This window comes from Gobio gobio (assembly GCF_949357685.1).
Source record: "Gobio gobio genome assembly, chromosome: 19".
Lineage (NCBI taxonomy): Eukaryota > Metazoa > Chordata > Actinopteri > Cypriniformes > Gobionidae > Gobio > Gobio gobio.
This window is the reverse complement of record NC_137112.1, coordinates 30,027,028-30,040,052: the sequence shown is the minus strand read 5'-3', so window position 1 is coordinate 30,040,052 and position 13,025 is coordinate 30,027,028. Positions and strand designations below refer to the sequence as shown.

Genomic DNA, 13,025 nt, shown 5'->3' with positions numbered 1-13,025 from the left:
GGCCCTAAAACTCTCGGTTAATAGTTTTTCTCATAGTTTCTATTCTTTTATACTTATATCGTATTATTATTGTTCTATATTGTTATTTAATTTTAAAATGTTTGTTTAATTATTTTTTTATAGCAATTCCAGGACTACAACACATCTAAGTATTTTACATAATGATTGACATATAAATGACCTGGAAAGAATAAAATATGTTACAGAACATTATGTTGTTATCGTTTTATGGATGGCCACTAGAACATCTTAATGGGTTTTCTCAACAACCTATTGAATTTATGAAGAGAATCAGAGATTCTCTAGGGATTTCAAGACCTATATAGTGATGCAAAAGCATGTAGAAGAATCATTTGTTACCTACTCCTACAAGAAGGTATTCTATTTCTGTGGAAACTCTTCATCTTAAAATTGAAGAGAGGCATTCCCCAAACTCCAGGTCACTCACAACCATTCACACAACCATAGATAGATGCATGGCACAGTTTCTCTCTGACACAGTTTAAGTCGACTCATTACTCTGTTAGAAACAATGAAAATATTCTGGTGGAGAAAGACAAAGAGGGGACACCTCTCCTCAACAGGTGCTACACACACACATACACACATGCTATACACACACTAAGAGAGAACATCTTTTCTACTGGCTGTCGAGCTCCCACGCACTGCTCACCTGTTGTCCCATGGGTTTCTCATACCTGTCCATTAGATTAAACTAAAGTCGAGTGTGATTCTACCGCTGTCAGACACACTTTCATTTGATTGCATCAGCACAGGATTTCTGCTTTGACTCCTTGTGGTGAGTGGATAAATCCGTCACAATAGGATCTTAGCTCATGGACTGGATACTAAGTTGAGTCTAAAGGCCGCGCTGGGGAATCCTTAGACTTAATACTGAAATTGAAGGGGAAATATAGTGAAAAAAAGTTTCCTTGTCTTTTAAGATAAAAGAGTTTGGTGTATATGGAAACATATATACCGGTGCGTTAAATTAAACTGCAAACACCATCATTTTTCAGGTTTCTATAGGATTATCACAGTAACTAAAACTAAAACAATAAAAAAGTAATTACTTGAAATAAAATTAACATTAACTGAAATAAAATAAAAATATATTAAAAAAATATTTCTGCTAGTTACCAACATTTGTCATTTTCATTTAGTACTAAATTCAGTAAGTACTAAAATAACTAAAATAAATAAACTAAATATTAATAAAATATAGACATTTAAAAATACACTATATTGCTATAAATACACTATATACTGAGGTCAGGACTCTGTGCAGGTCAGTCAAGTTCCTCCTCACCAAACTCGCTCATTCATGGCTTTATGGACCTTGCTTTGTGCCATGGTGTGCACTCATGTTGGAACAGGAAAGGGCCATGAAAGGGAGCATGAAATTGTCCAAAATGTCTTGGTATGCTGAAGCATTAAGAGTTCCTTTCACTGGAACTAAGGGGCCAAGCCCAACCCCTGAAAAACAACCCCACAACATAATCCCCCTCCACCAAACTTTACACGTGGCACAATGCACCAAACAAAGACTAGTCCATTTTACGTGGCCTTGCACTTTGTGGCTGTTGCTGTTGTTCCCAATTGCTTTCACTTTGTTATAATACCACTAACAGTTGACCATATAATATTTAGTAGTGAGGAAATTTCACGAATGGACTTATTGCACAGGTGGAAACCTATCACGGTACCACGCTTGAATTCACTGAGCTCCTGAGAGCGACACATTCTTTCACAAATGTTTGTAGAAGCAGCAGGCCCATAGGTGCTTGATTTTACACACCTGTGCTCTGGCCAGGAAGTGATTGCAACACCTGAATTCAGTGATTTGGACTTTTGGAGGGGTGTCCCAATACTTTTGGTCAATATAATGTAGTGTATATGTGTATCTAATAAAATGACAAAAACACAACAAAATTACAACAAAAACTTTTCAAATTAAAATAAAAACAGAAATTATAAAAAATAAAATCTAATTCAAAATATTAACAAAAACTATAATAGTATATCAACGATATGGGTTCCAGGCAACCCGTAACCCGTGTTTTTCCAACCTTCTACCCATGAAAGTGCACTGGAACGGCAGTCAAACCTGTGACTTCCCACCCGTGAACTCGTACTAGATCAACGTACTCCCAGTTAAGAGCTCTGACGTCACATAGCCCACAAAACAACAATGGCAGCCCCTACGAATGCGGTGTTTATGGAAGTCTTACACGGTATTTTACAAATAACGTAAAATAAAATGTATAACAGATTCTCTTGCCTTATGCACCATTTTTTTCTCTCCTGTTCCGCTCAAATAAGCAAGGAGTAAGCACTTTTTGCCAATATAAATGATTGTAAATGAGCATAAGCCCCGTACGGTCCGCCATGCTTTGTTTACATCTAGCTACCACAATTCCTTGCATTCAGGCAGTTTGGCGTGACTTTGCCTGGAATGCTACAAAGTCGCGAGTCGTGGTTTGAAGTCGTAACTTACGGGCACAAAAACCTGCCTGGAATGCAGCATAAATATAACACTGACTTAAAGCTGGCAAAACACCTCATATTTTGGAAACAGACGATGAAACATCTTGAATGTGTGAAATTCTGCACAAGTTCTGGTATGTTGAGGGTTTAACGCACGTCATGAGACTCTAATGCTTATTTCCATTACCTAGACATAAGCTTCGTTGTTAAGGGTTGTAGCTTTTCCAAGTAACTTTGGCATGATATGTGAGCAGGCAATTTGTGGTTAGTCCTGAGAAGGCATCATTGTTTTTGCCATAATGACAGGCCAGTGATTTCTTATATTAGTAGCTGTTGCCTATGGTAATTAATCATGTTGTTTATTAGCAGGGCTGGCATTTTCCACATCTGAAATAAGCATCTACATGGCAGTAACAATAAACTCTAACACTATTATCGGCATGTCATCTAACAGTATTATAACATACAACATTATTGTAGTGTTGCCTTAACAACAATGCAGAAAATGTTGCCTTACATAGAGGTGAACTGTCACATCCCATTGATATTCAGATCAGAGTTCTCTCATGCTACGTGTTTACAGGACATTTTATTTGTTAACATCTGGGGATCTCACGATTCATTTCTTCATATTACTGATACAGCATCTTTCAGCTCTAAAGCTCTTTTGCAATGCATTGCTGAAGCTTTGAGAAAAGTACCATGAGTTTCTCATTTTAACAAGGGGTTTGAAAGTTTTAAACCCATGTGACTGCTTTCACTCCCAGTGGAAGGCGGAAAAATAACTGTATTTTTCTCAAAACCTTAGGAGGGTGTCTTTTGGGCTTTGAAACCTTTAAAAAGTGAAAGATACTTTCATAAATATATTTTTGTATCATCATTAAAATCTTAAAATTGGTAAAAGTCCATTTAAGCTTAATGACAAAATACACAAATGTTATGGACAAATACATAAGAGCATATTAACATATGTATATGTTAATGAGTCGAAACGATTATTTTTCCTTTAATATTATTTGATAGAATATTAGTTATCGTTTTGAAAATATAAGTGAAATTTCACATACCGGTAATTCTTTTTTTTTTTCTAAAAAAAAAAACACATTTTACGGTTTACTCTTAAGGTTAATGTACAAATGTGCACAATTTTTTGCACAAATTTAACCCTCCTGCACTAATTTATTAAAAACAAAAATAGTATTCATAATGTTGATATTATTAAACTAAAATTAGAAAAAGTCCTGCATAACAGGCCAGCTGAAGAACATTATAATTGCAGATTTTACATAATTTTGAATAACTTTCACCATATTAACTGTTTTCTTTTAAAGGGATAGTTCACCCAAAAATGAAAATTAGACCATAATTTACTCACCCTCAAGTCATCCCAGGTGTATATGACATTCTTCTTTCAGACAAATAAAATTGAAGTTATATTACAAAAGTCCTGGCTAATACAAGCATTAGAATTGGATTCATAGTTGCTCTGTTTTTGAAGTCCATAAAAAGTGCATCTGCCCATCAAATAACATGCTCCACGCGGCTCTGGGGGTTAATAAAGGCCTTCTGAAGCGAATCGATGCGTTTGTGTAAGAAAAATATCCATATTTAAAACTTTATCAAGTAAACTTTCGGCCGACCGCCTTCCCTGTTCAATTTATGGAAGAATTGTTGAAAGTTCCCCTGCCGATCGAAAGACTAACGCGACCAGGTAGGCTCGTCATGACATCACGTACGCATCTTGAGTTTCACTTTCAACATTCAAAACTTTTCCACGGAAGGCGGTTGGCCGAAAGTTTACTTGATAAAGTTTTAAATATGACTATTTTTCTTACACAAACGTGTCGATTTGCTTCAGAAGGCCTTTATTAACACCGCGGAGCCGCGTGGAGCACGTTATTTGACGGACAGATGCACTTTTTATGGACTTCAAAAACAGAGCAACTATGAATCAAATTCTAATGCTTGGATTCGCCTGGACTTTTGTAATATAACTCCGATTTTATTAGTCTGAAAGAAGAATGTCATATACACCTAGGATGACTTTTGGGTGAACTATCCCTTTAAGATATTTCTACGGAGCCCCAAAGGGACATGGTGGTGGGGAAAAATATGAGATTAAATTTTTTTCCCTTTACCATGTCCCTTTAGTGGCTCCGTACATTTCTGGGAAGTAAACCAAATAAAATATTTGTAGCTGAGGCTATGTTGTTTATTATTATACATATCAAAAACAATGCTATATACAGAGCCCCTAAAGAGACAAAGTGATAGAAAAAAAATATGAGATGGGAGGAAAAATTATGTCAATGTTTTTGTTTTTTCACAAATTTTTGCCTTCGTTCACAAAATGTTTGCATTCCCCCGAGAAACTTTGCATTAGCACGCAAAGAACACAAAAGTTTTGAGCGAACTCAAAGTTTTTTTAAATAGCAAATGCACTCGTGCCCATCTGTTCGTGCTGGTCTGAAAATGAAGTGTGTTCAGGCGCATTGTTGGCGCTTTGCTATTTTGAGGCAGCTGAAATCAACTGGACCATTGACCAACAAAAACCTGGTCTAAAGTCAATAGCGCAGTATTTCTTATGTTATTTAAAGGGCGCATTAGTAATATGCACCGATATGCGGGTGCACAACACACGTACACTACTTATTACACACACAGGGACGCGCAGCAGCACAGAAACATTTTAAATTATTAAAAATAAAAGAATTCCTCTGGAGAAGTGTTCAATCTTTCCGCTCACAAATTCTATACCATATATAAATATGGTGCACCATCCGCCATGGTGCAAGCGCAACTAGCTTTTAAAGGGAATGGGAGATGAGACTCTAAAACACACCCATGACTCATTAAGAGACTAGGTACAACCCTTTTGGACCATGCGTCTGGCGCACTGACCGTTTTTTTTTTTTTCGTCATTAAACTAGCAAAAGTGAATTCGGACACGTCCTAAGTGCACTTGCGCCATGCACTTCAGACCATGCGCTAAAATAGGTAAAAAATGAATAAAATTGCCCATTATGGCAATGTTACTTTTTAATGTTCTCTGAACTAAACAAGTAATGTTTTTGTGTTAATCTTTTGAGAACATTATTAAAGACCAGACAACTCTGAATTAATGTTCTGGTACCACTACTGGAAGAACATTTGTTGATAACTTGTCAGAACATTAACAAAAGTTCTAGAACGTTCCCTGTTAGCTGGGTCTGCCCTTATTGCTTTATTTCAATAGAATGCAGAACTGTAGCATTCCGTGTATAGTCTGACACATGACTTTTTTTGTGAAGTGATTTGTAGGGAGTTCCTCTGTGTTTGTGACTGTAGCAGTCCTCCATTCTCAGAGCAAAGGAGGGAGTGCAGGATTATACTTAGAGAGCCACACAGAAAAGCCAACCCTCTCCTGAGCTCACAGTCCCCCCTTCTCCATCCAGACTACAAGACGAGGAGATAGAGCAGAGAGACGAGGAGAAGATACAGATGCTGCTTTTCAACTGACTCTGAAGAGCATCTAATATGTTCTGAAGCTGGATATCTCTTTTGCTTTTAAATGTGTATGGTCATATTTGCTCCGGTAAGTCCTGGCTTCAGAATCTCTGTATGTCTGGTAGCAGCCATCAGGTGGTGCTTAGTTATTGGTTAATAGTGTTAAATTGATCTAATATTAATAATATCCCATGGTAGCTATTTGTTGTAAGATCTGAGTTTTGCAGTGCAGTTTCTTCCCATTTGTCAGCGTCACCTTTTAGGTGCTAAAATTGCTCTCATACCATACTGAATCATTCATAATTCTGAATAAGTGAGATGTCTATTTCTGTTAGCTTATGAATGACTCATTTTTCACGATCAATGAAATGCAGTGCAAAAAAGCGATTTGACTTTGTATATGTTAAAAGGTCCTTGGACACACACACAGCATCTGTGCCAATTTTAGCTTTTTGAGGTTTAAGAAACTGGAAACTATTAGGAAACGATAATGTCTTAGTTCAATAGTGATCAGCTGTTGAGGAGGTTCACTGCATATGTCTTTATGTTACCATGGTGATTTTTTGGCTATTAATCATTGAAGGTATCTTTTTTGGAAACTTGTAAAGTAATAAGCTAGACTGTAAAACTATTTAAAAATAGACTTATAAAAGACTAAATAGGCTATATGAAAAAGTGGTCCAAGATGAAAAAAGTCTGAGAAAGTCTGGACCTTAAAATTAGTTTTGCACCTTTTGCCAAAAAAATTTGAACAAATTTTTGTAAAATCTCTGGAATATATTTTCAAAATGATAAATGTTATACATTTTACATGTAAATTACTATACACACACACACACACACACACACACACACACTAGCGCTAAGATTTTTTTAATAAGTCTCTTATGCTCACCAACGATTTTAATAAATGTAAATAATTTAATTTGTTCCAGTGTTGGCAAAATTTGTTTGAGTGGCCTGACAGAAACAACCAATGATGTGAGTTTGGGACAGGACTGTCTGATCGGCTGTCCAATGGCAGATGTGCAGCATATTTGGGGTAACCTGTTTGAAAAAAAGATAATATTTTTGCAATTCCATTTGGTGTCAGTAGTGGAAGAGAAATTACACATTTCACTTTTAATTAAGGAAAAAAGTTTGTATTCCAGTACTTCTTTTATAATTATTTTTACATTGACTGACACTATCATTGCATCATTAACATAGTTTTGCCACAGGATTCTTTGAATACTACTGCATATAAATAAAAAATAATAATAATACGAATTCCTTTTGAACACTAAATTGATCAGTACACTTTCATTCCTTGACATTATGCTCTCTCTTGAATTTTGAATATATTCTCATCGTGGATTTTTTTTCAAACTGCATATCTGCAGAATGACTTGTATCTGGGTTCAGTGAGCTGTATCACCTCCTACAGAGAACCCATTCTCATATCAGTGTTGCAGAAATGTGTTTTAGGCAAGTCACCCAGAGAGCTTGCTTAATAAGACTAGGCTTCACAATAGATCCACAGCCTGAATAGACATATAAAGAGAAAAGTCCTGTGAAAGATTGGGAAATAGGCAGATGTTATAGAAGTATCTGTGGAGAGGTTGTGTTAAAGGAAAAATGTTAGGGCTCTATCATACACCCGGCGCAATGCAACGGCAGGCGCGAGTGTTTTTTGATAGTTAATTTCCACGTCTAGTGCCACGTTGTTTAAATAGCAAATTTACTCGCACCCATCTGTTTGTCCATGTTTGAAAACGAGGTGTGTTCAGGCGCATTGTTGGCGCGTTGCTATTTTGAGGCAACTGAAAACGACTGCGTCTACGCAGTATTTTATGTGTTATTTAAAGGGAGTGTTAGTAATATGTGCTGATATGCGGGTGCACAATGCACGTACACTCTGCTACAGGGATGCACAGCAGCACACAAACATTTTTAAATATTAAAACAAAAAAGGATTCCTCTCTGGAGAAGCTCTCAGTCTTTACGTTCGCAAATTCAGCCATGAAAATAGCGACTCCGCCATGGTGCAATCGCTACTGGCTTTTAAAGGGAATGGGAGATGAGACTCTGTTTGGTTTATTGCACGTTACCCACCCATGACTCATTAAGAGACTAGGTACAACACTTTTAGACCATGCGCCTGGTGCACCGACTGTGATCACATTTATGAGGTCATAGTTTCACTCAGTGTTTGCAAACAGCCTTTGCAAATGTGATTGACCACTCCGGATGAGAATAAGCACAATAAGCCGTTTGCTGTTTTTTTTGCAATGTGACGGACGTTGCCCTATTAGCATAGACCCCGCCCCAAGCTGTACACGTTTATTTCCTCACCAGAGCATTTAACAGCAGCATTCAAATAAGAAATGTATTCTTATTAAAGCTACTAAAGTTATTTAATCAAGAGCAGTGAGTGATTATCTGTTTTTCTTTTTTAACAGCATATTTAGCATTAGGTACTGTATATTAAGCTGCTCTCACTTTAATGCACAGATCTAATATCCACCTGTGATTTCTTTAATTGCTGTTTATGTTCACAGACTGTGTTTATGTGAACTTTGTGTGTTTTTGACATAACCTTGTGTGTATTTGATAGTTTAAGCGCAATAAGACATGAAAGAGAACTGAGCCAGCTTTCTGTGCATATGCTTCAGATGTGTACGCTCAGAAAAACGTGTTTTAGCTTTAAAACACATGCAGATAATTAACTTTCATGATGATGAAGAACTGCTTCTGTAAAGCGGGCTGAGAGCATCATTTAAAGATACGGTATATGCTTGAAAACGATACTCGGTTACTTAACGTAACCTCGGTTCTCTCTAGAAGAGGGAACGAGTATTGCGTAAGTTCCTTACGCTACGGGAAAGTATTCTTTCTTCGAGATTTCTGAAAAACCCAAAATTATCCTTAATTTTGTAACATTGTCAACGCAGTGCGGCAGCCTGGCAGACCATAGCAGGCTATTCCAGCGTGCTATTGGCTGCTCTGCTGGCAACTGCAGCAGCCTATCGGTGAGCCCGCGTGACGTGGCGACCAATGAGGGCGCTTCGCGCCCACCTGGCTTCATTTGCCTACAGGTGGGGCGTGGCCACGTGTATATAAGCAGGGCTCACGGGCTGCATATTCGGTTTTCGTAGTTCTGAAGCATAAAAGCCCGCGGGGCGCACGGCAAGGAACGCAATACTCGTTCCCTCTTCTAGAGAGAACCGAGGTTACGTTAAGTAACCGAGTATCGTTCTCTTACGAGAGGTTCTCTCGTATTGCGTAAGTTCCTTACGCTACGGGAACATATTGTCAACGCCGTGCGCGCCTCGCATACAGCATATGTATCCCAGGGAACCGGGGACCATAACACTGCTCGGGCAGGGTGGCCGGTAAGGAAAACGGGCCACCACATATACAGACACTTCATTCGAACTGACGGGTGGTTACGACGGGTGGTTACAACACCCTGTCCCATGAATGAGGGAACGGCACCTGCCGGTCTCCTTCAAATTCACCACACCTTGTCTCCTGAATGAGGGAGCGGCAACGCCGGTCGCCTTCAAGTTCACAATATCTTGTTATATGAGTGAGGTAACGGCACCGCCGGTCACCTTCAAACTCACAACAGCTCGTCTCGTAAATGAGGGAACGGCACCGCCGGTCTCCTTCAAATTCACAATGTGCCTAGTACCGAACTTACTACCAGTATGTGAGCTATGTCTGCGCAGAACCACTGGGCAGAACCAACAGCCCTATTGAACTGATAACACTTTCGCCTGTAAGGCAGGAACTTCCAGATTGTAAAATCTCACGAACGTAGACGGGGAGGCCCAGCCTGCCGCCATACAGATATCGTGGATGGAAATCCCTCTGGCCCAAGCCCACGAAGAGGCCATGCCTCTGGTGGAGTGTGCTCTGACACCTAGCGGGCACTGCAGGTGTTTGGAAGCGTATGCAGCTGCAATCGCGTCCACTATCCACCTGGACAGGGTCTGTTTCGAGGAGGCGAGACCTTTAGTGCGCCCACCAAACGAAACAAATAGCTGCTCAGAACGCCTGAAGGCGGCGGAGTGTGTGACATAAACCCTCAATGCCCTGACAGGGCAGAGGAAATTGCCACCGTCCCCCTCGTCGGATGCTGGCAGAGCCGAGAGGGAGATAATCTGCGCCCTGAAGGGAGTGCCGATCGCTTTGGGGACATAACCATGCCTCGGTCTGAGAATGACCTTAGAGTCATTAGGACCGAACTCCATACACGTCGGGCTCACTGAGAGCGCGTGTAGATCCCCCACGCGTTTCACTGAAGCCAGAGCTATCAGAAACGCGGTTTTTAGCGAAAGGAACCTTGGTTCCACAGTCTCGAGCGGTTCAAAGGGATGAGCCTTCAGGGCCTCTAGGACCAAGGCCAGATCCCATATAGGAACCGACGGGGGCCGCGGGGGATTCATCCGTCTGGCTCCTCTGAGGAAACGGATGATGAGCTCGTTCCTTCCTAGCGTGCTACCTAGCGTCGTCTGAGCGTACGCTGCTATAGCCGCCACATACACTTTGAGCGTGGAAGGGGACCTGCCCCGTTCCAAAAACTCTTGGAGGAAGGAGAGCACCCGCTGGACCCCACATTGCTGTGGGTCCAATCCCTTGGAAACACACCACTCAGTGAACACCGACCACTTAGAACTATATAACCGCCTCGTCGAGGGGGCTCTAGAGTGTGAAATCGTGTTCATAACCCCTTCGGGCAGGTCAACGGGTATCCGTTGGTCACCCATACATGCAGAGACCATCGCTCTGGATGGGGATGCCAAACTGACCCTCCTGCTTGAGAGAGAAGGTCTGCTCTCAGCGGAACTGGCCAGGGGGGTGAGTGCGACAGCTTCACCAGCTCTGGGTACCAAATCTGGTTCTCCCAGCGCGGTGCTATAAGGAGCACCGGACGGCGCGTTTCCCTGATTTTCACTATGACCTGGGGCAATAGGGAGATTTGGACAGAAACGTCGGGCAGCGGGCGTTCTCTTTTGTTGCAAAGAGGTCGAGCTCCGCTCTGCCGAACAGGCGCCATACCAGCTGGACTGTCTGGGGGTGCAGGGACCATTCTCCTGGGAGAATGAGGCCCCTGGACAGCTTGTCCGGGCCCACATTGAGGTGGCCCGGCACGTACGCAGCTCTCAGCGAGCGCAGCGAGCTGTGTGCCCACACGAGCAGGCGTTCTGTCAGATTGCCCAGACCTCTGGACCTGACACCGCCCTGCCGGTTCACGTAGGACACCACTGTGGTGTTGTCCGACCGGACTAACACATGGTGTCCTCGTATAAGCGGGAGAAACTGCCTGAGCGCGTTCTCTACCGCTATCATCTCCAAACAGTTTATGTGTAGGAGTTTTTCCTCGCTCGACCAAAGGCCCGAGGCTGATCTGCCCTCGAAAACGGCGCCCCAACCCGTGGTGGAGGCGTCCGTCGAGATGACCTTGCGGTGTGAGATGGCTCCCATCGTCACTCCCCTCTGGTACCAGTCGGCTACTAACCAGGGCTCTAGGGCTGACACGCAGCCCTGAGTCACTCTGATCCTGAAGCCACCGGACTCCCAGGCTCTGTGAGGCACTCGGGCGTTTAACCAGCATTGCAGCGGGCGCATGCGCATTAAGCCCAGCTGGAGCACAGCCGCAGCTGAGGCCATACGTCCCAGCATCCTCTGAAAAAGCTTGAGAGGTGCGATTTTGCCCGGCCGGAAGTACGCAGCCATGCGCCGAACTTGGCGCGCGCGATGGGGTGACAGGCGGGCTGACATTGCCACAGTGTCCAGATTCAAACCCAGGAATGAGGTTGATTGCGTGGGCACTAACGAGCTCTTGGTCCAATTGACCGTGAGCCCTAGGCTGTCCAGATGGCTGAGCAGCATTGCCCTGTGGGCGAGGAGCTCGGCCTCCGACTGCGCCAGGATGAGCCAATCGTCCAGATAGTTCAATACTCGCATCCCTCGATTTCTCAGAGGAGCGAGGGCCGCGTCCATGCACTTCGTAAATGTACGGGGTGCTAGTGACAGGCCGAACGGAAGGACGGTGTATTGATAAGCCTGGCCGTCGAAGGCGAATCGTAAGAATGGCCTGTGACGCGGCGTTATCTTGATTTGAAAATATGCATCTTTCAAATCTAGGGAGATTAGCCAGTCTCTCGGGCGAATATGCGCGAGGATCTGCTTGGTCGTGAGCATTTTGAACGATCTTTTCATAAGAGCTTTGTTCAGACGCCTCAGATCCAGAATCGGTCTGAGCGACCCATCCCTTTTTGGCACGAGAAAATACCGGCTGTAAAAGCCTGACTCGCTCATAGAATGGGGAACCGGTTCTATAGCCCCTTTGCACAGCAGCGTGGCTATTTCTGCTCGAAGTAGATGTGCTACTTCCTCGCTCACTCTCGTCTCTGTACGCGCACAGAAGCGCGGAGGGCGGCGAGCGAACTGCAGAGTGTAGCCGTGCTTCACTGTTTTCAGCACCCATTCTGATACACCTGGAATGGCTTCCCACGCTCTCGCGTGCGCCACCCGGGATAGAACGGCCTCCGGGCTCGAAACGCCGCGCTTCGCGGGTTTGACGGCCTGTATAGGAGGGGCGGGCGCAGTGCGCGCGCTCTCTGTGCTGTGGGCCAGCCGATCGCTCGCGATGGCTGGCCGCCCTACACACTGCATCTCTGCCGCTTCGAGCGGGGAGTGGCTTGTGTGCGGCCCTACACTCATCGCTCCGGCCACCCTGGGCGGAAAACAAATGGTGTGTGGCGCGGCGCGTGGCGCCTGAGGCATAATGTTCGCGAAAATGTGTGAGCGCGTTTGAGCGGGCACAACTCTTACGCGTGGAACATGACCGGTTAAGAGTGGCTGTGTGACAGCGCGTGTGGTGGTTAGTCGTGGACGCAAACAAGCGGACACGTGACCTAACTCTAGCACTCGAGCGGCCGGTGGCCGCTTTATGTGAGTGGGGGACACGGGGTTTATAGTGCTTGTGTGCAGGGGTGAACACAGAAAAGTGGGCACATTTACTGCATTTGAAACACATACGGCGTGAGCCGTGCAACCAG

At 43.2% G+C, this 13,025-nt stretch overlaps 1 protein-coding gene across 2 annotated transcripts in view; it reads left to right on the top strand.

Moving 5' to 3' along the window:
• synpra (synaptoporin a) overlaps positions 1 to 13,025 on the top strand; it is a 51,119-nt gene that overhangs the window by 22,884 nt on the left and 15,210 nt on the right. The window contains exon 1 of one of the 2 annotated variants that reach the window (XM_079844477.1): positions 5,824 to 6,061. The exons of the other annotated variant lie outside the window; for it this stretch is intronic. Coding sequence (XP_079700603.1) covers positions 6,038 to 6,061 — 24 coding nt within the window. The 5' untranslated portion in view covers positions 5,824 to 6,037. Of the gene's footprint in view, positions 1 to 5,823; positions 6,062 to 13,025 lie in introns of those variants that run through there. 2 annotated transcript variants of the gene reach the window in all.